The following is a 24,530-nucleotide window of genomic DNA, read 5'->3' as shown; positions in this document are numbered from 1 at the left end:
TGATCATCATTATTTATTCAATTACAATATAAAGGATAGCATATCAAGTGAAAACATCAGGTTTACAATCTCTAGCAAAAAAGTACTAATTTATCAAATGAAATTTGAATCGTTTGGGCGAAAAAAATCAACAAATTGAAATCCTTCTCAAACTTAGTAATTTTCTTTATAGAAACTTCATTAATATACAAATTTACATGTACCCATGTTAGAACTTCCTTAATCGTTAATTGTCAACTATTCTTAAAGAATGCAAACTAATATTTAGTTTATATTAATGTATTAATGATCAATAAATTCATATATATTACTTAAACTTCATTAAATTTGATACAAAAATGGTTCCAATTATCTATTTGTTTACAATAAAAAAGACATCATTTCAATTTAGAGCATCTTGCTTCTCATTTCTGACAATAAGAAATAATATATTAAATAAACTTTAAATCTTCCTAAGTATAAATAATATTTTCAACAAAACCTTTATCTACATACAAACTAGCATCTCCCCACTTTAAAGATACAAACGTTGATCAAAATTCTAATCTAATATTTATTTCCAATTAATAATAAATTTATTAATATTTATTAATTTAAATTTACAAGATCAATTTTTTAGCTATTAATTAATTAATTTTTTAGACATATGATTTGCAAGTCCCACGCACTTTTAATTTTAGTTTTTCCATTAATATAACTATGATCTACCTTATTACGTAAATGACTTGATTTGATGCAGTTCCTAAATAAATCACCATGTGGTTTCCACATATGACACTTCTACAGATTGTTTACCCCTCCCTCCAAGACTCGTATTTTGTTGACTTGTTTTTATCCTTCTTTTGAACACTTTTGCACATAGCTTTCTTTATTCTCACTTCTTCTAACTTTTCATGTGTGCTTTTTTTACGTGCATTTCTTGATTTTTTTTCTGTTTTTGTTTTGCCAATATTGCATTAACATCTTTCGTCTCCCTTCCACATCTTCTAATTCAATTTCTTGATACCATTTTCTCCTCTCTTTGTTCCCTTTATCAACCTCTTCTTTAATTTGGTTCCTTAAGTATTGTTCTTTCTCAGGTATTTTTTCTACCTTCTCCCTCAAATCCTCTTTTTGGTTTCCTCTGGCACAATCAAAATTTACTAATTGTTGCGTAAATTGTTGTACAAAATCAATCAAGTTCCATACAACTTTTAAACACCCTATATTAACACACAAAACAGCAACCTGTATTGCCATTACAATCACACAATATTTCACTATTTTTTATGGTTATATAAACATTTGAATACTCACCAGATAACGAAACATTGACATCGGTCACAACTCCATGGAACACCTATTGCAATAATTTCCCCGCAGTTGTTCTTTTTTCATATTAAAAAGGAAAAAAAAATAAAACCCCAAACATATTAGGACACTATCTCTCTAACATTATTCCATTCATGTACACTAATCATAATCATAACACTAATCACTTGCTATAAACCATAGCCTAGATGAATTCATAATCTCATCAATAGTACAAAAAATTTTTATCCATGAACACTCACCTTACAATGCCAAAAAAAGAGTGGAACAAACCTTAGGAAAAAAAATATCATTTTGAGAGTTCTATTCCTTGATCATGTCCTTTCATTTACTTGACCCTATTCTTATATCTGATATGCTCATGAAAAGCATCCTTAGTGTTTCATTAATGTCATCTGTGGTCTATGATTTTTACATTTCTTTTCTTCTAATTTTTAGCTTGCTCTATTTTTTAATTGCTCTATGCTTGAATGAATTTTTTTTATTTACAATGATTATTGAAGTTTTATAATTTGCTGCAAGGTATAATATAGACTTAGAGACTGATTATAGTGATAGTAGTGAAGGGGAAAGTAGTATAGATATGAATTTCTCCAATATATAAGTGATTTTTGAAAATACTGATGATGATTTCTTTAATCAATGTATTAATTTTGGTGTTAGGGATATATTAGATGAAGTTATAAGTAGCTCACAGTTAAGGGCAGATCCACTGCTCAATCAGTTGAGAATAGAAGCGTAGAGGTTACAGATGAGGAGACATTAAGGTTGTTATCTGATTATGAATCTATTGAACTTCATGAAGAGCAACTATCTAGTGATGATGAAGATCAGAGTATGCATAAAGTTGCCTCTAAGTATGAAAAATACAATCCTTTAGAGATGTGCAAAGAGTTTAAATTCAAATTAGGCATGGAATTTACTTCACTTACTTAATTTAAGGAACCATTAAGAGAATATGCTTTACTTAATGGATATGAGTTGGAATTTATAAAGAATGACAGTGCAAGATGCCGAGTTAAGTGTGCACAAGAGGAATGAAAATGGTTAATTTTTATGAGTAAAGTTAGGGGTGAATTGACATATCATGTAAAGACATTTCAGTCTAAACACACATTTAGGTTGTCTATTAGTAGAAAGATGGCTTCTTATGAGTGGATTTTAGAAAAAGATAGTTGCCATGATTAGGACAAACAAAAACATTAAACTGTCTAACATCATTGCTGTAATGAGGGACCATTATATGGTTGATGTGTTTATGTCGAAGGCATTCAAGCAAGGAAAAGGACAAAATCAATAATTGATGGTGATTATAATGAGTAATATCATAAGCTAAGAGATTACTATAACAAAGTTAAGAAGTGTAACTTAGAGACAACTTTTTATCTAGTGACTAAAATACCGCACATAGATAAACCACCTATACTTAAGAGAATATATGAGTGTATAGGTGCTGTGAAGCATGGTTTCATGGCTAGTTATAGGCCTATTATTGGATTGGATGGCTATTTTTTGAAGGTTCCATGTGGAAGAATTTTACATGTGGCCGTTGCACTTGATCTTACTGACCAATACTTTCCCTTAGCTTAAGCAGTGGTTAAGGGAGAGAATAAAGGCTCCTAGACTTCATTTTTTGAAAAATCTCTTTGATGACATTGGAAGTATTCAAGAAAAAAGATTGGTGTTCATATCTAACCAATACAAGGTGTTATATTCTGCATGTCTTTATTTATTTCTTTTACTAATTGATCAATTATGTATAGGGCCTAGTTCCTACTTTTGATGAGCTACTTGAAGGTGCTAAGCATTGCTTTTGTAATAACCCAGGTGTTTAAAATGATAATAAATTAATTAAACATATGTTAGTTAATTAATTTCGAGACAATTAGGACAAGAAGGAATGTTGGTGTAGTAGAAACTATGCAAATAATATGCCTTTAGATCCCAAGTTTGAACCTGATTCTAGCCTAAAGGAGATTTATTTAATTTTATTACTCCATGAAATTACCAATATGTCCTTCTTTGCATCAGATTTTTTTTCCTTCTCCTTTTAATTCTTTTTTTCGAACATTTGAGAAGCAGAGAGAGAGAGCTAGATATCTGGGTCCTTGCTTGTCTCCCGTCGCATTTCTGCTTCCTCCCCTCTTGATCGTCGGTCACCGTCGTCTGTGTAAGTCTCTGTCACCGGTGCCTGCTGCTATTTCATCCGCTGTAGCTGTGAGATTTCTCTTCCTGTCTCACTATTCCTCCGCCTTTATCATCGTCCCAAGTATGCCTAGTTCTTCTTCTTCTTCTTCTTCTTTTTCTTATTGATTCGTGTGTATAATTACTTAAGCAAGCTAAAATTCTTTCTTCCTTTTTGCTTCTTTGGTCACCGCCGAGCTGCTCATCTCTTTTCTATGTTTAATTCTGGTTTTTGTTACCCCTGTACAGACCTGATGTTTGCTTCCTCCTCCCTGTTTGGATGTTGTTAATTCATCTAAGTGATAAGCTTTGATCTTTTCTTCTTTCCTTAGACAATTGTGGTGCGTGTAAATGGAAGAAGTGAAGGAGTGAAGTTTGCAATTTGTTTTCTCTCAAAATCTGCCGCTGCCATTGCTGTGCTGTGAAAAAAAAAATGGTTGAGAATTTAACTTAAAGTTTGATAAAGGTATATTAATAGGTTATAAATTTTGAGTTAAATTAGGCTTGTTAGATTGGTTAATATATAGAAGTATTTGTTTAAATGAAATTGAAAGAGAATACTTTGAATATAAATCTTGAATATCGGTACTTATAAGATGGTTGTTGAAAGGTTTATTAGAAAAGGTTGCAAAGAAGGTCTGATTTTGGAAGTAATATGCGAATATCTGAATTTTTGGAAATTTATTTCCTAAATTAGAATTGACATCTAATGGGAATTGGAATTGTGAAGTATTATAATTGTGTTGATAACTATTAGGGAAAATGATCTAAGAAAGTAAAGAGATTTAAATAGTGATGAAGGGCAAACTTTGATTTATTTAAGTTAATTGTGATTTTTCTATTAGAGTAAGAGAGTTTGTTCATCTGGTAGCAAATTTATTAAAATTCTATCATGTTTAATAGGGTCACTAGAAGAAGGGAAAACTTGATTGCAGCCGTAAAAAGAAGGAGATTTTTGGAATTAGGTGGTATATTAGGTAAGTAAATAACGTTCCCTATACGTCTAAATGAGGATGATTTTTGTCTGAATAAATAAATAGAACTTTTCTCGAGGAAATTTTATGTTTATACATATATATTATGGAGCCTTGAAATGTTTGCATTGAAGAATGTACCTGGTTTCATAGGATTTAAATCTATTAGCTTATATTTTCATTTGGTTATTTGTTTTCCAAAACACATTATTCGTGCATGGATTGAACAATCTACCAATGGGAAGATCTAGTAGGCATTAATAAATTGTGAACAAATTGAGCTATAAATATATTTTCCTTCCATGTATGCCAGAAATGTTTTATATGACTGAATATAGAACGCTGGTTGCTAACGACAGTTTCGTTAGCCCTTGGCGCGCCGTGGCACACCCAGCTAGCAGGGTATATGGGAGATGCTAGCCCCGTGTGTCGGCCAACACACGTGGAATGGAGGATATAATTTCGTGGATATAATCCACGCCTGTTATTCGTGAGCTTTATGCTAGCGCCTGTTTTTTTCGTGGTTTCTAACCACGCCGGATGTTACTTACCCTCGTGGACTGTGTGTCCACACCTGTTATTTGTTCTGTCTGAGTCCTAACAGAAAACCAATTTTCTAACTTGTTTACTTTTAAGAACTGTATCGTTATGATTTGTTTCACATAAAAGATAAAATTTTAATTTATTGATCACGATTATCTTTCCTCCTTTCTCTTTTATTACTTAATTATTATTATTTATTTACTTGTTTATTATCTAGGAACGTTATTTACTGGAAAAATTTTGGTATTCAGATAGTGGGAGTGGACCTTCTCTTTAGTAGATCTTGTGGGACATATTGAGACGAGGGATATTTTGTTGCTTCAATTACATAGTGGACGAGTGTAAATATCTAAATATTCTGTCTTTTTGTTCTAGAATCGCTCCACGAATTATATAGGCAGGATCCTCAGTTAAATTATTTTGGGTTTGTATATATTGTATCGGAGTAGAACTCCGAGTGTTGCTTGGATATGTTTTTGGCAGGTTGTAGAAATTTCGAAAAGTCCAAATTACAGTGGAGACTCTGCCGAAATTTCTACAATTAGTTCAAATATCTTACATTTACTAATAATTATTTAATATAAATGAGAATTATACAACAAATTACAATTAATTTGATAGATGTATTAAGGAATTAGGCTTATGGAATATGAGTTTTCTCATATTCCAGTTGATCACACTTCAAGAGTTTGGGGTGTGACAGCTTTTGTGTACAGCATTTGTATGTGAGCATTAAGGCAAAAATATGGAGGAGGCACCATAGTTTGTGACTTAATCCTTCGTGCTACAAAAGCCACATATGAGGGAGAATGGAAACAATGTATGGATTAGTTGAGATTAGTTTCAAAGGAAGCCCATAATCATTTGATAAGATTTCCTCCTATTATTGGACCAAGTGTCATTTTGGAGAATATTGTAAATGTGATGCAATCATCAATAATATTTCAAAGTCCTTTAATGAGAAATTGTTGGAGGTAAGAGAACTTCCAATTGTAATATGCTTGATTGGATTCGAACATACCTCATGACACGATTTGTTGAAAATCGTGTAAAGGTTGACAAGTATCGAGACAAGTGCACTATGTGTCCAAGACCCAAAGGTTAGATAAAGAAGTACAAGAATCAAGGATGTAGATGGTTAGATATGAAGGAAATAATCGATATGAGGTTTCATAGCTCTCACAAAAGTTTACGGTCGATCTAACTAATAAAAGGCATAGTTGCAATTAGTGGCAATTGAATGGCATTCTTTACAAGTAATTTCAACAAACTTTGCAGACATGTTGTTAGCTTTTCTAGTTCACTATTGGATTTGTCATTATATATGTTCTTTAGTGCATTCTATAAATTATAGTATATTTGTATAGACTTCTGTTCCTTTACCTGTTGCTTGTATAGCATACTTAGTTCCACGATTTTCAAACAGATTAAATACAAAAATAATGGCTTACTACTATGAGGGATATGCTATGTAAACACATTGAAATTATGCATAAGTTTATCATAAATGAGTTATACTTGAAAGTACAACCAATACATAGCCATAGATCTATTCTATTTGAGAATTTTGTTTTTGAATCACATATATAGTAGAAAAAATGTATGAGCTATACTAATTTGGAGTGAAGGCTTTGTTGATTCAGGGATTGACATAGTAATTTTGCAAAAAGTCACTGCTTCCAGTACTTCATAAGTACAAAAATATGGCTTAGTGGTATCATTTTTTTCAGCATGAAATCCATTTTAACTTTCATTAATACTTGTGATGTAGACATGGAGCTACTTGTATATGTAACAAAAGGGAGGATCTGCATTCTTATGTGGATTATTACTTAAGTTTGCAAGCTTTTGTTGTTTGTTACTCTCCTATCATAGAGCCTATCAATGGAGACAATATGTGGCAAAAAGCTAATGGAGACCTTCTTAATCCCCTAGTATACTGCAAGCGTCCTGGCCAGCCAAAAAAGAAATGAAAAGGAGGGGTAGATAAGGATGCAACATTAACAAAGATGAGGAGAGAAAATACAAGCCTTAAGTGTTTAAATTGTGGGAAGTATAGACATAATTGAAAGATTTCCAAGGATCCCAACAAGCAACCTGTAAAAAGAAAGAGGCCTGTTAAGATACCTATCAAAAGTACAAAGAGGCAAGCATTTTGCACATAAGAGTCCATTAATGCAACTCTTCTTGATAGTAGTCAACCTTGATTGAGATGTGAACTTGTTGTAGTTATACAAATATGGAATTTTTTGGGTACATGTTTTGTACATGGGATTTGACTTGGATGGTATTTTGGGGTACATGTTTTATACATGAGATTTGACTTAGATGGTATTTTAGTACATGTTTTGTACATAGAATTTGACTTAGATGGCAAAATTGCTTAATGGCAAAATTGTAATTTTACTTTCAGTATGTTGTTGTTATAATGATTAAGTTCTTGGAGTTTCAACTCATTGTTAGAGATATACAATTTGATTAGTGGAATTTTGTGTTTAATAGTTGAAGTTTACGTTTTGAATTAAGAGTTTTAGATATATACAGTTTTAACCTTTATTCAGTATTTTATATATATCTCTTAATATATAAATCCACTGAATGTGAAACTTCTTTCATTTAAAAATAAACTTGTACATCTTTCCAAAGAAATTAATCTCATTCAAAATGAATATGAAATAGATATATTTTTAAAGCTGGCTGTTGAAGTTTCTAGTACCTTATAAAAATGCTACTAACTTTTGCTTAGCATTTTGATCATATCCTATTATATACTTTGAATTTTTGAGTGAGTTTTTTTTCATTGGAAACTAGACATTCAAGACTTTCCAATCATAGGTCATTTGCCTAATTTAGAGTTAAAAGAAGGAGTTGTGACCGCTAGAAGTTGACCCATACTTTCTAAATGTTTATACCAATATAAACGTTTATAGCTATATAAGTCTTCCTTATTTTGGTACAAACTTCTTTATATTGGTACAAACCTTCATTTTTTGAGTTCAACCTTGTCTTTACCAGTAGAAAACTTTGTTATACCGGTACAAACGATCTCTTATCCATATAATCTCAATTATTCTGGTATAAACTCACTTATTCTAGTGTAAACATTAATTGTTATGCTCCGTTCCTTGTGTTTGAGTTCATTCTCTTCGAAATTCATTCTATATCAATTCCTTTCACGTTTTATGATTGTGTTAACCTTATAACCTTTCTAGAATTATTTTTAATATAACTTTGAGTTGGATTAAGCACTTATCAAGTTTTACAATTCTTTTATACCTGTATAGTAACTTAGCACATCTAACACAGGTGTCTACTTTGGTATGTTTGAGTTAGATTTCTATTTTCCATTACTATCTCACTTATGTTAATTTTATTGGAAACAGAATTGGTGGTCATGATAATTTTTTCCGCTGCAATAGGTGTGGTTCTATTTTGAAAGATTTGATAACTAATGGTGGAAATTTGTAAAACATTTATATGATATTTTAGCAATTTAATTTTATGACTTTATTATAGTTAAGTATGTTCCCTATTAAGCTTTCTTAGGTTGTTTCCTTAGTCTTTATTTTCCCTCTATTCTCTTCCATTTCCCCATTTATTTCTCTTTCATTTCTCCCAATGATATTTTGGTAAACAATTCTAATTTTTGACTTGTTTTGAAAACCACCTATGTTGCCAGCAATTTCCCCTCAACTTTCCAAAGAAAAAATATATTGAGAAAATTCAAAATTTTAGATTAACTAATATATCTATATATTTTCGATGCCTGTTTTATTTAAATCTTCTTCTCTTCTATTCAAATCGTGTTTTTTCAAGACTTGTCGCAAGTTTTGAATTCAAGTTCTCCTCTACCGTAAATGAGAAGACGCTCGACTCAATCTTCTCGATTGTACTTGTGGGGCTCTAGATGATTCTTGGTCCTACTTGTTTCTTATTTATTTTTTGTTTGTGCAACACACATGTAGACGGGATCTGATTATCAAACAAATACAAATCAGCTTTTCCCCCCCCCCCCCCTACAGAAAATATATATCAGCACAATTAACTGAGTTAATGTACATGTCAGAATAATTAACGTCGTTAGGGTGGGGACCAAAGCATAGACGGACCAACGAAAATGAAAAAGAGCGAGGACAGACGGGGTTATTCGTGACGGGGCGAACGGATCCAGGGAGAACAGACGACTCCCCTTCGATCTGGCAACTCAAGAAATCGTCAAACGATAGACTCTTTTTCTTAGGTATAACCGAAGATCTCCATATTATCGAAGGTAAACTAGAAAAGAGATGGAGTACAGAAAAATCAAAGGAGAGGTATTACCTGTCCTGCCTTGCATTTTCAGTAATTTTTGAAGCTTATCCACATGCTTCCTTTTCCTACTACAATTTGAGCTTTAAGTTCTTGCACTTAGTGCTCAGCTTTATTCGTTAATGTGGAAATAACTTTAGTATTTCTTTCGGATGAATCAATTCCGTGTTGTTTCTCTATGCATTTCTGGGTTCTGAATTCTGAATTTATTTGTACTTCCGTAAAACTTGTCGTAGGATGAAGATAGAGATGCGGGAGTTGAAGATGTTGAGAATTTACGCGGAAAACCTATTTTGCTGTCAGGTGTTTGATTTACATTCATCTCCTCGTTCGCTCGTTAACCTAGACTAGACGGTGATAATGCTGCTTCCGGTTGTGTTAAGATCTATCTTCTGTTAGCCTTTTCGGTGAGCTTTTGTCTTCTGTCTACAATGCTAGATAATTTTGCCACTATTGGAGAATCCAGACTTGACAGATCAAAGTGGAAGCGCAAGTACGACCTTGGGTTTTCTCTTATAACTCCTGTTCATATGGCCATCTTTAGAGGACAAATAAAATTGCTAGTTGATTTCTTACCCCGTTGCCCCTGTCAAAATAGGTCAGTCGTTACTCTTGCATTGACTGTTCTTACAAGTTCACAAGCCATCCTTATTGTTTGGTCCAAAAGAGCTGGCAAATATGAGTATAGTGTGACTACTGCGAACTTTTTGGTGAGGAAATCGGACAATATTTGAATGATATTTCCATTTCATAAACTTTGCTAATATCTTAGAATAAATCTGCTTTATTTCATTTATATCAAAGACCAGCATAATTATTCTTTCCTCATAGGTGGAGACTTTGAAATGTGCTATATCCCTCATAGCCTTGGGAAAAATATGGACAACAGAAGGTGTTACAGAGGATAACAGGTGACCTCTGTTTTTATTGTTCAGATTTCCTTGTATGTTCTAGCTTACAATTCATTCATGAGGTGCTTGGCTGGGGATAGAGTGGCAGCATTTTAAATCTCTCTCTCTCTCTCTCTCTCTCTCTCTCTCTGTGCAAAGCCTTGCAAATTTGCAAACAAAATTTATTGACATAGTTGGGAGTATAATATTTTAGTTGTCCACCTTGTGAACTTGATTTTTGACTCACTGTTACTGCTACTTACAATGAAGAAGCAGCACAAGGGAATTAATGAATATGATCTTTTGAGGTAACTTTTGGGGCTAAGAAATCATATCCGTGGATTTTATACTGTATTTGCTATTACTTCTCTGTTAACTGTTAGAAACTCGTTCTTTTAGATGATATCATGCAATCTGAATTTGTGTGTATCAGTATTTGCCACTGCTTTATTTTTTTAATATACAAGTTCCTCTGGGTGGTCTGATATGATAGTGGATCTCTTTTTTTAAAAAAATAAATAAAGTTTGGAAGGGGTGAGAAATGAGAATTTATAAAGCAGTCTTATCCATGAAGTGTTGGCTATCTAACCACCCAGGTTTAGGGCCTAAATCTTTCCTTTTGTAATGAGTTAATTTCTCCTCTTGTGTTTTGGCTTTTGTCACTTCACCTTTTATTGAATCTGTGTTTTTCTCATGGTGCCTTCAACCTAGGTTGACTACAACCTTGGATGAAGTTATAGTGTATCCCATTCCAGCAGCCCTTTACCTAGTTAAAAATTTGCTTCAGGTTTGTTATATTTGTGGCGACAGTGTATTCTTCAATGCTGTGTATTTTCTATAGAATTTTTGTTGCATTCTCAAATCTGATTTGTTTATCAATTTTATGGCAGTATTACATCTTTGCATATGTAGATGCTCCTGGTTATCAAATATTGAAGAATTTAAATATTATCAGTACTGGCATCCTCTATAGGATTATTCTTAAGAAAAGGTAAGTCTTTCGTTAATGAGTTTTTGGTTGCCCTTTCTTTGTGGAAACTGTTGGTGAAGGATCAATGGAGTGCAACTATTGCAGTCTTTCTTTCTCCTGCATTTTAGGTGATATGAGAACATAACTATTACAATCATTCTTTCTTCCTGAGACTAAATCCCTACAAGGCTAACTGGCAGAATAATATAATATATAATATAAATCATACTTATATAAAAGGTCATGGGTACTGAGGCTGTTGTGTGTTCTGATCTAATTTTATATTTCAGGTTAAGTGAGATTCAGTGGGCTGCTTTTATTCTGCTGTGTGCTGGGTGCACCACTGCTCAGTTGAATACAAAGTAAGAGCTATTTAACTGTGGCATTCAGCCATGACACATTTATTTTATTAACCTTAATTCATCCTTGTGCAGTTGTGCTTTTTGTAAAGATGTTCCCCTCCGATAATCTGATATGCATGTAAATCACATGTTCATGACTAACCAATGTGCAAAATTTAGTGAATTATGAAGGGCAAGCTGATAATAGAGTAAGTGATAAGATTCCAAATAAGGTTCCATTAAAGACTTATTCAAGAAGGAAGTGCTAGAAAATAAATCAAGTTTGATTTTATTGTTGTTATTATTTGATTTGAATTTGGAATCATCTTAGGATGTTTTATTTAGATATCTAGTTCTTTAGACTTTATTTAGATTTTATTCAGCTTTTAGTTAGTATTTTGTTCAGTTATAGATTTTAGGATGTTTTATTCATTTTTTATTTAATTATCTAGATTTCTAGATTTCATGTAGTATTTTTCCATTGTATTTGGCTTTATAAATATGACTAAAGCCTCAAAAGCTAGCATATTATCAATAAAATAGTCTTTTCAACCCTTTAGGGCCTGTTTGGTTGGGAGGAAGGGAGGGGAAATTTTAAAAAATTTCATCAATGTTGTTGGAAGGCGACCCGCTCAATTTCTTCACTTGGATCAACCATGAGGAAATGCTTCACTATTGGGATGAACTTGTTATAGTGTTTTAGGAGAATTTTGGACCCCCAGAATATCAAAATCTGGATAAGTTCCTATGTAGCATCAAATAGGAGGGTTTATTGTAGGAATACTGTGCAAAAATGCTCAACACAAGTGGAGAATTGGCTGGAGCACTGCTTGTTTGGTGTTTTTCTAAATGGGTTGAGGGAAGAGTTATGCTCCGACATTCACATGCACAAGCCCTAATCAATCTACGGAGCTGTGAGTCTAGCCCTAGCAATTGAAAACAAGGTGCATCTAAATGAGCCCGAGCCCAATCCATTCCAAACCCAGGCCCAATAAACTAACCCATCTCCCTTTATTGCACGTGACTAGAAATGCTCATCAAAACCTCCTTCAAACGCATCTTCTAACATGTACAGAGCATCATTTGCATTGTCCTCTTCTACGTTCAGAGCAGCAAGATTCATTTGGACCAACTCCCATGGATGCTAAATAGCAAAGGAGAGACAAGGGTTTATGCTTTTGTTGTGGTGAAATCTTCAGACCTAGGCATCGCTGTAAATCATCTTTCTCATTGCTAGAAGTGACAAAAGAAGGTGAAGAAATCATCCCTCCCATGGAAGATGATGAAAGCGGGATGAGAGCACCTGAAGGTGTCGAAATCTCACTTAATGCTATTCTGGGTAGCAATATAGGTTCAACAATGAAGCTTTGTGGCATGCTATGTTCTCAAGAGGTATTATTATTAGTTGATAGTGGTTCTACACATAATTTTATTTTGAGGCTTTAGTCCAAGAACTTCATCTCCCTACCCCATCCATCTCTACCTCTGGAGTTCAAATTCGACAATTGTATTGTGCACTGTAATTGAATCTGCAAAAATATAGAGAAGTTGTACTGATGGGACTGACCATTAAGGAAGACATTTACCCCTTTACTCTAAGGGGGCTAATCTATTTCTCGGTATTAAGTGGCTAGTATTTCTCAATACGGTGTAACCCAATTGGAATCAACTTTATAATTTTTTGGTTGAATGGCAAGAGGTATAAGCTTTAAGGAGTCCCTAATAACACTAGAGGTACTTGGTTTAATTCAATGCAACAAGTAGATGCTTTTGCTGATTCTGACTGATTCTATTATTTCAACCCGGAGCCACTAATTGAAGAGTTTCCCTTTGTTTTTGAAGAACCAACCAATTTGCCTGCATCAAAAGCCACTCACTTGCCATTCCCTTGTTACCAGGGCCCAATCCTCCCAAATTACAATCATAGAGATACCCACATTATCAAAAGGCAAAAATTGAGAAGCAAGTAGAAGAACTGCTAAAAAAGGGTTAAAATGGGTTCATCCAACTCAATTCCAGTCTATTTGCTAGCACAATCTTGTTGGTCACAAAGAAAGATGGTTCATGGTGTTTCTACATGGATTACTAGAAATTGAATAGCATTACAATCCTAGATAAGTATCCAATCCCCAACACAATGAGTTATTGGATGAATTACATAGGACTGTCTATTTTCCAAACTTGATCTCAATTCTAGGTACCTCCAAATTCAAATGTTACCTGAGAATATTCATAAAACTGCTTTCATACTCATTTTGAGCACTATGATTTCACAGTTATGCCTTTTAGCTTGACTAATGCCTTGGCTACTTTCATGCTACTCCGAACGATTTGTTTTGTCCTTATTTGAAGAAATTTGTATTGGTATTTTTTGATGATATCTTGGTGTATAGTTCCTCTTTTCAACTACACCAAGACCACCAATGCATGATTCTAAGGGCCTTGCAATACAGGAATGGGCCATTCCTAAAAATGTGAAGGAGTTGTGTGGTTCTTGGGCATTGCAGGGTATTACTGGCGTTTTGTAAAGAATTTTGGTATCATTGCATGCCAACTTATTGAGTTGACTAAGAAGGATGCCTTCTTATGGTCTAAACAAACTCAGAATGCCTTTAATTGCTTAAGCTTGTATTAATGATGGTACTTGTCTTACAACTGTCCAATTTTGAGGAATATACAATTGAATGTGATGCATCAACGGAAGGGATTGGAGCTATCCTAGCGCAAAACAATCATCCCATTACTACTTCAATAAAGGTTTCTTTGTTTCTAACCGCTACAAGTTTGCTTATGATTGTGAACTCCTAGTGCTAGTTCTTGCAATACAAAGATGGTGCCATCACCTTCTAAGGAGGCATTTCTTCATGAGGACAGATCATGCTAGCCTTCAATATCTTCTACAACAACACATTACCACTAATCCTCAACAACGGTTGATCACAAAGCTCTTACCATTTAATTTTACTATCATCCATAAGGTTGCGGATAATAAGGGGGCAGATGCCTTGTCAAGATAACCCCAACATGTAGATTTTTTCCAAATGACCTCTCCTCTAAGTTGACACTAAATCCCTTCACCATTGAGATAATGTTGGATTTGTAAAGGGACCTGTCATCTCAGCCAAATTCCACTTGGTTGACTAAAAGCTCTTCTATGATAAATGTGTGGTCATTCCTTACACATCACAATTGAGACCAAAGTTACTGGTGGAAGCTCACTCATCTGCTATTGGTGGGCATGACGATTTTCTTAAAACATTTACGCAGCTTTCAAAGAACTTTTATTGGCCTACAATAAAAGCAGACGTGAAGGCATATGTGCGACTTTGTGCCACATGTCAACAGAATAAGTATCAAACCTTGGCACCAGTAGGTCTTCTCCAACCCTTACCTATACCCTCTCTGATTTGGGGGGACATCTCTCTTGATTTCATCACCAACCTTCCAAAGTAGGGTGGTTTTGAGGTCATATTAGTGGTAAAGGATCATCTGAATAAGTATGCCCACTCCATTACTCTCACACATCCTTATATTGCTAGAAGGTTGTAGCAGTCTCTTGTGAGGAAGTTATACAACTACATGGAGTGCCTTGCTCAATTGTATCTGGTAGGCATCTTATCTTCATGAGCTCCGTCTAGCAAGAATTATTCCGGCTAAGTCAAACCAAGTTAAAGACAAGTATTGCTTACCATCCCTAAACAGATGGTCAAATAGATGTTGTTAACTGCGGTCTTGAAGCCTATCTATGATATTTTGCACATGAACATTCCAGTTGTAGCACAAGTTTCTCTGTTGGGCTGAATACTCTAACAACACTAGTCATCATACATCAACAAATTCTTCTCCATTCAAGTTGGTGTACAGTAGAGACCTGCCTCCCCTGCTAACTTATGTGATGGGAGAAACTCGTATAGCTGATTTAGATGACTAGCTAGAGACTTGGGATGCAATGCTCCAACTCCTGAAGGATGATTTGCACAAGGCGAAGGACATGATGAGGGCTTACATTGACAGCATCAAAGAAGTTGATTATGTTGAGGGTGATGTTGTTTGGTTATGAATACAGCCTTTTCGCCAATGATATCCAACCAAGAAGAAGTTTGAAAAAGTGTCACCTCGCTTCTTTGGCCCCTACAAGATACTTAGGAATACTGGGAAGGTAGCTTATAAATTGGAACTTCCTTCGGATGCTCAAACTCACCCTATTTTCCATGTATCTCTCTTGCGACTTGCTCATGGTATTGATCTACCCATTAGCCCAATTTCCTTACTACGATCTGCTGATTTTGAGTTACATGTGGCGCCTGACCAAATCTTAGATCATTGCTAGACTCACCATAACTCGCTTGAGCTGTTGGTGCAATGGCAAGGATAACCTATGGAAGAAGCATGCTGGGAGTACTACAACCTCTTGCGAGCTTAGTTTCTATCTTTTCAACTTGGGGACAAGTTGAGTTTTCAAGGGGGTAATGATAATATTCCATTATAGACTTATTCAAGAAGGGAGCATCAAAACATAAATTAAGTTTTATTTAGTGTGGTTTTATTATTGTTATTATTTGATTTGAATTTGGAATTATTTCAGGACGTTTTATTTAGACATTTAGTTCTTTAGACTTTATTTAGATTTTAGTTAGTATTTTGTTCAAATATAGATTTTAAGATTTTTTTTTATTTAATTGTCTAGTTATCTAGATTTCATTTAGTATTTTTCATTGTAAGCTTTATAAATATGACTAGCAACTTAGAAGCGAGCTCATCATCAATAAAATAGTGTTTTCAACACTTTGGAGATTCCCCTAAGTATGGCTATCAAGAGAAGTATAGAATGCGATTTTTGTTTTATATTATTTTAATAAATTCATTCCTCTTATTTCCTTTGTTACCTTTTAAGCACCTAACAATAAGCCTAACCACATAAAAGATTCGAATATTCAACAATGTGCTTGATTGGAGCAATCTTCTTCCAGTATATTTGTTTTTTAGTTTTCTCTAGAAATATGTATATGATGTGTCTTTTTGTCATGTTTTATCTTAAGAAATCACATTATTTTTTTCAGTTCTGATCATGTTCTTCAAACTCCCTTTCAAGGTTGGGTTATGGCAACTGTGAGTTGTTGACATTTGTCTTGTTATATATTTTTAAAAGCCTTAATTATAAAATCATGGCTTTAGAATATTTCTCACGATGAGTTCTTCACCTGCAGATCATGGCACTCCTGAGCGGTTTTGCAGGAGTATATACAGAGGTGAATGTTGGTTAATAGGTTGATTTGGCTCTGTTGTTTAGAATTGAAACTTGTTTATGCAGAGTTCAAATAATTTATCAGTTTATATAATGTAATTATTGTTTAAGTTGAATTTGATTCATTTGCCAATACATGTTTTTATCTGCCTAGAACAAGGGTTTTAAAATTACTAGGGCTGCAATGGAATAATGGAATTGAGGATTCTAAATGAGAATTAGTATTTAGCAGGTTTGTTTATGACTTTCGCAGGCTATTATTAAGAAGCGGCCTTCCAGAAACATTAATGTTCAGAACTTCTGGCTGTATATTTTTGGCATGATCTTCAATGCTGTTGCCATATTGATTCAAGATTTTGATGCAGTGATGAACAAGTAATCTGCGTTCTTTTTTATTCTGGTTTTGCAGGAGATTTTAATCTTGTATCGCTGTTCTTTCCCCTAGTTATTGTAGTTCATCATCAAATAGTGGTATTTCTCTTTTGACAATGGAGCAATATTTATTATGTATATACATATGTTTGGATGGTAAATATTCATATAACCAACAGCAAGTATTGAGAATAAACCTGCCATATTGCTGATGTGGTTTTAAGGCTTATCTTTTCACATCAATAATATTTGCCTGACATCTTAAAGTTGTTTATACTCAGGGGTTTTTTTCATGGATATTCTTTAATCACCATTCTCATGATTCTCAACCATGCACTCAGGTATATTTTTCTTGATTAGCTTCAAATAAATTGTCAATGAAAACTATGATTCTTGCCTTAGTGTTCATACTTGCTTTGATGTTCATAGTTTCGTTTGCCTAGCTGTCGGGATCCTGTACATACATGATGGATAGCAATAATGGAAGTGGAGTTGTGTTTGTTGGAAATTAGAAATGCAAAACAACATTGACTTTAGTTTTTCTTGTCTGAAACATCAATGAGATGAAACAGTAATTAGTAGATTCACATAGGACCAAGTTCCAGTGTGTGAGCTAAACTTAACAATGTCTTTAGTGATTACAGCTACTGTCATTATTAGGTTCTTGTTCTTCTAATCACCAATCCTCTTTCTTCTCTAACAGTCTGTCACTAATCTCTATTACACCGAGACAAAAGGGATGAAATTGTTTAATAGATCAATTCTCACTTGAGAAGCATAAACATTGACCCAAAGATGGAGACTGCCTGCAGCAAAATTAGAAGTTTCGTGGTGCAGTTGGGAGTATCCTGTCATGTTTAATGCAAAGTTTGATACGTAACTGGCATGAGCATGACTCCTTTTTTGAATTGTACATGCTACACACATCACCACTATCCTCTATTAAGCAAAAATTTTGCACAAATCATTCTCTTATCAAGTGAACTCAAACGAAAGTTCTTGTCATTTTATGACATTCATATACAATTTTCATTTTGCTACGGTGCATTGATAGCATGGGTTTACCTGGTTGTTTCTGTTTACAGTGGTATTGCTGTATCAATGGTAATGAAGTACGCTGACAACATTGTGAAGGTAAGACATGGTTTGATGACTGTCTATATTTTGAGGTCTCTACTATATATGATTTGTTTGGTGAGTAAACAGAAAAAATTATTGGAAAGCAGAAATAATAGGTACAATAAAAGAGGAGTGTAACTGTATAGGGCATCATCCTTAGGAAAGACACTAAGAAAAACACATAACAAACAAACAAACTCTTTGGTGCAACAAAGCTGCCCAATTGCAGTCACTTTATATATCTTGAGGAGATTCCTTTGAAAAAGTCATGAGCTCTTCTGAAGTCACATGCTGCATCTGCTATATGTGACATAACCATACAGGTACATGCGTGGCACAGTGGTACCTTTGATATGGCAATATACATATAGGGTAAGCACCCTTTATCCAAATAAATAATAAAAAGCTTGAAATAGGTGAAGCTCTGTTGTATATACTTTATTATCATAATTAGAAGGGTAGCTCTATGGCCCACTAAGTTTTAGGATCAACTCACCACTCGCTTTGAATTGGTTCAGACTTTAAGAACAATGGTTTTGAGTGATAGTTGGTGGTTCTTCACTTATTATTCACCAATGATGAACATGGTTCTTTAGCAGCTACATATGCCACCCAATATTTTTTGTCTAATTGACTTGTTGCATTTTAGAGCATGGATAAGTTTTTATCCTCATTTTTCCTTTCGTGTTTACTTATAATTGTTTATAGGTTTTGTGTAATGGTAAAAATATTATTTATACACGCACATATTTAATTTGTATGTCATTCTATATAAATATATTTTACCTTGTATATTTTTGAAAAAATTGCTATCCCTTGTGGCCATACTGATGCAAAGTGATAGGCCATAAAGAATGGCTCTTAAAAATGTTCATGTCACAATTCACAAGACAGATCTGAGGTCTGATAAGTGTACATGAAAATGTGAGCATTTCATATAGATATAAATTGCGCCAAAGAATTGAATAGATAGCACCAGAAAGCCTTCCTCTGCAATCCCACCAAAACACTTGCAATGGTCATAAAAGAGTGTCATGTTGATGTTTGGCACTTCCAACAATCATGGAAAGCAACAATAAACCACATAGGGATCTGCTGTTAAGATATTGTGGAAACAATGGAGTGAAAAGGCAATGGATGAAATGGGAAGGGATGAATTGGAAAAAAGTTGCATTTTCTTCTTGAATAATTAATAGGGGGGAAAATAAGAAATCTGAAGTGAAAGTAGAAATCGAACCAGAATCAGCCCTTGTTGAATAACCAATGGAGAATCAAAGAATCCAAATTTAGAGCAAGAGTTATTGTCATTTGACATTGTCCTCGCCAAATTCATTGCCATCATTGACATAGTCCTCTACATTGTCCTTGGTGTCAATAATAAGGAGAGATGGTGATGGGGCAAAATGGTCAAACTTGAGCCTTTGACCAAAGTGGAACTCAATTCCATGGGATTTGGTATTGAAGTTGTTTCCATCAATTTTGATGGAAGTGACTTCCACAAGGAAGCCAATTCAAACGTACCAAACACATGAAGTTTGGGCCTCTAGTCTCACTTCCGCTTCCTTGGGCTCATTTCACTCCTACCAAATAGGGCACAAGAAAAACCCTTAGGTAGTGTTTTGATTAATGGATTTGGATTTAAATTTAAAATTTAAAATCTTGCATTTCAAATATCACATTTAGAATCCATATTTCAAATTTATCTCTATTTTTTAATTGATGAGAGATGAGAAAAGATATGAGAGTCATAAAGGTATCAATAATGAAAACAAAAAAAGAATGAGATGTTTAAAGTGACTAGAATTTCTAATAACTAGGGTACAAACAAGCCTAATCTCACTAAGTGGGGTCCGTTATATGAATTGCACGATGCATTTGTGTTCTATCATCAACCAAGCTTTTAGGAACATTGTTAACCAAGAGGTCTCATTCAACAACTTCTATAAGTGTTCTCTTTTGTGTTCCTCTCCCCCTCTTTGTAAGGTTTAAGATTATCTATTTCACTCTCCTTATCGATGCCTCCCATGATCTTCTTTGGACAAGAGAAATTGTAATGATAATGGATTCAAATCCAAATTCATAAATTTGTGTATCCAAATGTGGGATTTGGTTCAAATCCAAATCTAAATTCAAATTCCATTATCCAAACACACCGTTAAAGAAGTAATCAAATTGGACCTATTGGTAAACAATATATCCATAGTGTTATTGATAATAGAGCACAATAGCATTGTACAATCCATATAACCGATCTCAATGAGATAAGGCTTCTTGTATAATTTTTCATTTCATCTTGATCATTACTTCCATTTAGACATTGTCTAAGTGCCTGTTTGGTTTAGTAGTGAAAGCCTATATAATCTCATTTAAACCCATAAAAGTAATTATGAAGGTCATTTGCACAGTTTGGATAATTTTTTGAAAACCCTAATCAATCGTGATTTGGATTCTCTACCGCACATTGAGTAGAAGCTACCAAGAGGTGCTTCTGCATGTGAAAAATCACGATTGGATTTTTGTTAAATTATATTTGATAATGCTAATTATAGAAAACAAAACAACAACAACAAGCGTCATCTCATTAGGTGGAGTTAGCTACATGGAATATTGTTAGTTAAGGTCTCGTTTGAATTATAGAAAATTAAACAACTTTATAAAATTTATATCCTTTTAGGTAATTGTATGTCCAAACGTGATTTTGATAAATACAATCCAAATAGAATGAACTTTACCATGGTCACTTATATGAAAATGTATCCAAACAAAAATCATGATTTATTAACATCACTTTTGATTAATTTCACTTAAAAATCATGATTATCTTTAATCTCATTTGTTCAACTCTAATCCAAACAGGCATTAAGTTTTTTTTTTTTTTAACTCGATTGTGTGCTGGGTTTAATGCTATGAACAGTTTTGCAAAGGGACCTTGTTATTTTATATTTATTGTTTAAGCTCTATCATAATGAGTATTTTGCATCAAATAGGATCTAGATGCGTGGTTGATTGTTTCTCTTAGATGAGCATATCATATATCATGATTCAAACATCATCATAGCCCTCACCGGTAACAGCAGTTATGCCTTTGGAAATCCAATTTGTCCTCAGCTTCCCAATTTATATGCAGGTGTATTCTACTTCAGTGGCAATGCTTCTTACTGCGGTGGTTTCTGTTTTTCTCTTTGGCTTCCATCTCTCCCTTGCCTTCTTCCTTGGCACAATGTAAGATGCTGTTAATTATCCTGTGAATGTGCTTGCTTTGTGCCAGTGTATGATGAGTCTATGTTTTAGATTTTGTCATCAATTGCAGCTTATGTATGAAATAGTGAATAGTGGGTAATGCCAATATACGACACGATATGAACGAGTCCATTTAAAATGTTGAGATTGATAGGATCCTGATGGCTCTGGTGTACTAACGTTTTTAGTTTAGAGAAGTCTTAATGTGCTTAGGGTAAGTTTTTAGTGGAATAGTATAAAATGTGCTTTTCTTTCTGTTTCTATCTCTAAAGATATTTGTTATTGTGTCTTCAGTGTTGTCTCTGTTGCAATTTATTTGCATTCTGCTGGGAAGATGCAAAGATAGTCATGGCGTCTGACATCCATTTGCCAATTCTGCACATTTATATTCGAGTTGTTGCGGGCTCCTTTCAAGTGAATTTCCCAAACTACCAATTTAATACCTCAAATTTTATTATGACATTGGTCCGTCAAGATCTCACAAAAGACAATAGGTGAGTGATGCAATTGAGTCTGATGCCTCACCAAACTTGATGGAGCTCCATATTGTGCACAAGCTGATGTCAAAATGAGGCTGGGATTAAATGTTGCTCCTATATAACACTACCTATTCAAGGTCACCCACGAAATGTCTGGTTGAATTTAGAGGCTATGTTATCTTACCCGTTGCTGGCATGCTGAGAAGTCATTGTCTGATTCTCGAGGCATCAACGTTAGTCAGTCTTGCAACAATGCAGCTTTATATGTAGCGTGTTATTTACCATCGGCGCCGCTGTTTACTTAATTTTGGAAAGTAGAGGATGAACACATGGTATCGATGTCTTGAATAGTAATTTTACGGGGAATTACTGGGCAAGAAAAAAGGTTTTTGGTCCTATGCAAATAAAATGAGTTAACTTCTGATTTGAAAGTCCATTTTATTTTACCAGTTCCTTTTACTCAAGGGACGATGTCCTTATGTGGAATTGATGTAATGTATTGAACAAGTGGTGAGCTAATGAGGAGCAGTTTGGTAGACAGGAATCTTGAACGTGGAATCAGAATTGAAAATGGATTATGGGTTGGAGCATGTTTGGCGGACTGGAATTGTAATTCTCAAGAATTCTGATTTTAGCAAAAAAGCCTAAATTGGATTCCATCCCTATAACCATGGAATTGATCAGATTCCATGGAATTCACTTCTTTATCCTTCCATCTCTCTGTCGCCTTTGCATTTTATCCCTCCTTCCCTTTTAACTTTTTTTCTTTGCCAGATCTTCCCTTAACTAAAACTCTTCAGTGACAGTGATGAACATAGTTTTTTTTTATTTCCCTCCACCAGTGCCTCACAAAGCTGTTCCTCATCAACGACAATAATACACCCTTGTATTGCATAACCTTCAGTGGGCTTTGGCATTTTTGCTCTTGATGATGATGGATTTCAGATTTGAACCACAAACAAAAAGGCTTGAAACAGTGGAGAGGATGAACACCAAATGGGAAGTGGCCGGTGCAGGTGATTGAGAAAGTTTGCTACTGTTATCATTCAAAATTTAAATTTCAAACAATCAAAAATCAAAGTTTTTAGATAAGCATCTTAGATAAATTAATATTTATTTTCACAAAAATAATTTTGGTAAAAAGTGCCTAGTGCTTCATCAACTTGTGCAGAGGGAGGAGATTCAATTATGATTCAACTATTTTCAATTATGATTACCTCATGTTGGCAATGGTGTGCACACAAGTCCGCTTTCCTTTCAAATCTATTTATTAACTTACTTTTACTCCTACATTTGGAGCTCTCCCAAGTGAGTAATGGGGAAGTTTTTCTTTTAGCACACCCACACAACTTCCGGCACACAATAGATTTATGAGTGGCTCTAATCACTTGGGTAAAAGCTTTCTAGACATCTTTTATATTCTATCTTATATTTTCTTAGGTTTCATGGATAAATACAATGTGGGTTGTTGACTAGGATCTTTTTTTATATCAAGGAAAACAAAAACTATACAGCAGTATTATGGTCTTGCTGCAAAACTAAAAAGTGTTTAGTAGAGGAAACAATGAGTAGAACACAATAACACTAAATAAAAATGCCTGCTTAGCAAGTGTATCAACAACTTCATTGGCATGTCGCAAAATCATCTTAACAAACACTATCCAATCATGAGCCAACAAGGATTTAATTTCAATAATCTTGTACTCCATGTGAGTGATTGAGGTTTTGCCAGTGCTAGCTTTAGTAGCCTCATAAGAGTCAAACCAAGGATGAGTATGTGATAACTAAGATCCCATACCATTTTGTATTAGAAATTGTGCCCTAGAGCCAATCATTGTACTATGCACATTATTATTTAATAATTTTTTTTGTTATCATATCAATTGCATGTTCAATATGATAACTGTATCCTTAAACAAACTATAGTGATTATCCTAAATGTCCCTGATTGGTCATCTATGAGGGGTCATAAATGAAACAAGACTAGTATGACTTTGATTAATTATAAAGATACAAATCAAAGTCATAAGCACTTGAAAGAGTACAAGGTGCTGGACCGACCCACTATGAGAAAGCTGCATAATACAAGTCATAAGCTTATCTCGTATATAACCATATCACTAAACCCTTTGACCTGAAATCATCATGAATTCCTATATAATGACCACTGAAATTTGACCTAATCAAAAGTCACCTTTGACCGAGTAGTTATAAAAGCTATGATTAAGTTTAGTGATATTCATGCAGAGAAATATGAGTAGTCAAGATAAAATTTGTCCCTCACATTAAGCGAGAGATATTACTGGGACCCTCAATGAGTAAGATTGAGAAAATGTATGGCCATACTATAATGGAAAGGGTTTTTCCATTGCTACAATCAGTCCACTCAAAGATCAAGATAGTAACGGTCAAGTAAAGAAGAATAACAATTCTATGTCTCACATTTAACCAAAATATTGCGTGACAAAAGGGATGTGATACGGTTGCATGATAAGTTACATCAGATCATCAATTTTCATGTGAATTGGGTAATTGTAATGTCTTACTAGAGGCC

The 24,530-nt window shown here is 34.1% G+C and overlaps 1 protein-coding gene across 5 annotated transcripts; it reads left to right on the top strand.

Moving 5' to 3' along the window:
* The first annotated feature begins 9,045 nt into the window (after nucleotides 1-9,045).
* LOC129285254 (CMP-sialic acid transporter 2-like) lies at nucleotides 9,046-22,534 on the top strand. Of its 5 annotated transcripts, XM_054920840.1 has the most exons (15): nucleotides 9,064-9,325; nucleotides 9,557-9,623; nucleotides 9,759-9,813; nucleotides 9,919-10,030; nucleotides 10,152-10,231; nucleotides 10,922-10,997; nucleotides 11,101-11,201; nucleotides 11,471-11,542; nucleotides 16,582-16,630; nucleotides 16,729-16,770; nucleotides 17,020-17,141; nucleotides 17,420-17,479; nucleotides 18,224-18,272; nucleotides 21,385-21,479; nucleotides 21,792-22,534. In XM_054920840.1, the coding sequence occupies exons 1-15, from the start codon at nucleotides 9,299-9,301 to the stop codon at nucleotides 21,841-21,843; spliced, it is 1,059 nt and encodes a 352-aa protein (XP_054776815.1). In that variant the 5' UTR covers nucleotides 9,064-9,298; the 3' UTR covers nucleotides 21,844-22,534. The 5 variants fall into 5 exon arrangements, 3 of the variants coding, with proteins under 3 accessions (XP_054776817.1, XP_054776816.1, XP_054776815.1); XR_008587136.1 differs by lacking the exons at nucleotides 21,385-21,479; nucleotides 21,792-22,534 and adding an exon at nucleotides 17,842-18,005 and having other exon boundaries at nucleotides 9,046-9,325; XR_008587135.1 differs by lacking the exons at nucleotides 21,385-21,479; nucleotides 21,792-22,534 and adding an exon at nucleotides 17,842-18,048 and having other exon boundaries at nucleotides 9,046-9,325.
* Nucleotides 22,535-24,530: the final 1,996 nt, after the last annotated feature.

This window comes from Prosopis cineraria, unplaced genomic scaffold (assembly GCF_029017545.1).
Source record: "Prosopis cineraria cultivar Desert tree isolate PC_DT_omini unplaced genomic scaffold, ASM2901754v1 PC11, whole genome shotgun sequence".
NCBI classification, from domain to species: Eukaryota; Viridiplantae; Streptophyta; class Magnoliopsida; order Fabales; family Fabaceae; genus Prosopis; species Prosopis cineraria.
The sequence above is the reverse complement of the archived record's forward strand: the minus strand, read 5'-3'. Positions and strand labels throughout refer to the sequence as shown.